Genomic DNA, 2,500 nt, shown 5'->3' on the forward strand with positions numbered 1-2,500 from the left:
CTTGGAGGGGGACATATGCAATGTCCGTGAGGTAGGGGTAAAGGGGGGAAGAGAGGGAAGTGTTACAGGGGACGGTGGGGAAGCAACGAAGGAACATTTCGACGTGAGGAAGGGTCACGGGTGTCTGGCGACGAGGAAAACGTAACGTTCGGGAGTGGACGGCGGGGTGGCTGGGCGGGCAGATCGGCGGAGGCGAGTGGCGGGCGGGCGGGCGGGCTGGCTGGCTTTGGGCGGGCGGGCGCAGTGGCCGAGCCTGCGACCTGCCTCCCTCTCGCACCCCGGCTACCGATTAGTGACTCTCTGGGCCGCAGTTGTTCCCAGCGCGCGCCCGCTCGGCTCGTGTCTTGCGCTCTGCTGCAGTCTCCCGCGCCGTCTTAGTGCCTCGCTCGCCCGCCCACGCTTTCGGAATACTTTCTTCTCCTTCGCTCTCTCTCGCGAATATTTGCCGCCCATTTCTTCGCCGGAAAATCGACTTGGGGCCGCGAATGTGCCGGTGAAAAGGGTCGTAAAATACCTGAAACGTGAGCGAAATTTAGAAAAAAGAATGTGCGATACTGGTGGTCGTCGGTGCTGAAAATTAGTGATAAACATGCATTTGCACGTGATGGGCGAAGCTGATTGGCTAAAGTCCCGGCCAATAACTCATCCGGGCAGCCAATGACAGGACGATGTTGGCGCCTCAGGTGTGTGGCAGAAAAGAGTCAACGCTCGTCTTAGGGAAACATGGCGCCCGAACTGGAAGTCGCCCCGAGGCCCCTTGTCAGAAAAGATAGAGAGGAGCGCCTGGCAGGTTCGTCATTACGGAGAGTTAGCTGAAGGACATGCCAAGGAGGGAGAGACGGAGATGAATGCGCGCGAGAGAATGAATGGTGCAAAGACAGTGAGTCAAGGCTCTTAGAATCATCGACTGAATTTGCCACTGGAGGACGAAACTGGGGCTTACGATTGTCTTTGAGTCTTTTAGATATAGTGCAGAATACCGTAAACATTGAGGACACTGAATTGCTTTTGTATGGTTTGGTTACTGTAGAACGCTAACTTTAACGAAAGCTTGATTTAAACTGAAGCTTAAGGACTAATACTCGAGGGTGATTTTACGTGAGGAGAACAAGGAAAGAGAGAAAAGGAAAAACAAGAAACCTTATATTTTGCAATAACAGATTCCTGTGATTCCACTTCGGTTTTTGGACAGCTCCTTCCCATTTTATTCTCAACTTGACCACAAACTCACATATCTTGTGGTTTTGACATAGAACAAAACTGAAAATAGAAAAAGAAAAGAAATATGTCAACATAAATATATTCCATAAGCTCACTCCGCTTCCCCTGAAATTAGGAAACGGTGAACGACAGCTCAGCAGCGAGAAAGCGGGAGTGAGAAAGAGTGAGAGAGAGAGAGAGAGAGAAAGAGAACCAACCCTCCTCTTTTATAAACTTTTGGTTCCCGAAGAGCGCTAGGGAGACTATGGCACCAAAGTTCCTTCTCTTGTGTTTGCTTCTGGAGATTCTCTTCTGCGAGTTCGCACACGCCCTGTGGTGGTGAGTACTGCCTTTTGGAGGTGTCATCAGAACCTCATTCTTAGATAAGCCAGTAGGATAGTAGGGATTGGTTTACATACAAAGAAAAAAACAAAAATAACAAACAAAAAAACATACGAAAAACCAAAGGACAAACATCCAAAATGTCCAAATGACCCATAGTAACTTTGACATCAGTGACTAAAACCTTTTAAGGAGTGTTCTTAATCCGTCAAATTCTGAAGACCATGTTGCAAGTATCAATCAACACTGTAAAGACGTCTCGTGCCAGTGCAAAAGATCCATTAGGGAAGATCCCGCAGACGACGTGAGATACAATACTCTGCGACTCAGGTTAGCTGCCGCTCGACGTAGTGTGCACGTACGGGTTCTTTTCTTCCTCTTCTGCTTTTACTTGTTGCATATTCGCTCGATGGCAGATAAGGCAGAGGGGACCCACCTCTTGCTGTGGAGGGGGGGGTGTGAGTCGGGGAGGTGGCGGGTGGAGCGGGGGGGGGGGTGGGGGGGCCGGGGCTGGTGTTAGTCGGGTCTCTGTTGTGCAGATAGGATGGTGTGAATGGCGGGGGGTAATGTTGTTATGATGTACTTGGTGGGTGCGGGTTTATTGGGGGAGGGGGCTGGGGGTGATTTGTGGGGTTGTACTGGAGTATGGTTGAGGGATATGGGGGGGGGGGGTAAACATGGAGATCTTAGGTGAGTGCACGGGATAATAATTGGGGGTTAGGATTGAAGATCAATCGTGAGTTTCGAATGTTTGATTATTTGGAGGAATGAGTTTTAAGGGTTATATATATCGTTGATAGCTCAACTGAGTTTAAGGTTAATGATTGTTATTATGGGAGGTAGTGATTATTGTAGTTTTAGGAAGTGTGTATATGGTGGGAGGGAGAGAGTGAGGAGTAGGTAGGGTAAAGGTTGAGTGGGGTAGTATTAAGGGTGGGGGGGGTGTAGTTGAGATATT

At 49.4% G+C, this 2,500-nt stretch overlaps 1 protein-coding gene across 1 annotated transcript in view; it reads left to right on the forward strand.

Moving 5' to 3' along the window:
- Positions 1 to 217: 217 nt before the first annotated feature.
- Positions 218 to 2,500, forward strand: part of LOC122247723 (protein Wnt-6) — a 133,040-nt gene continuing 130,757 nt past the window's right edge. Inside the window, exon 1 of the mRNA XM_043007259.2 lies at positions 218 to 1,539. Coding sequence (XP_042863193.2) covers positions 1,466 to 1,539 — 74 coding nt within the window. The 5' untranslated portion in view covers positions 218 to 1,465. The remainder of the gene's footprint in view (positions 1,540 to 2,500) is intronic.

Source organism: Penaeus japonicus, unplaced genomic scaffold (assembly GCF_977035675.1).
Source record: "Penaeus japonicus unplaced genomic scaffold, GWHDUDI00000001_assembly GWHDUDI00000007, whole genome shotgun sequence".
Taxonomy (NCBI): Eukaryota; Metazoa; Arthropoda; class Malacostraca; order Decapoda; family Penaeidae; genus Penaeus; species Penaeus japonicus.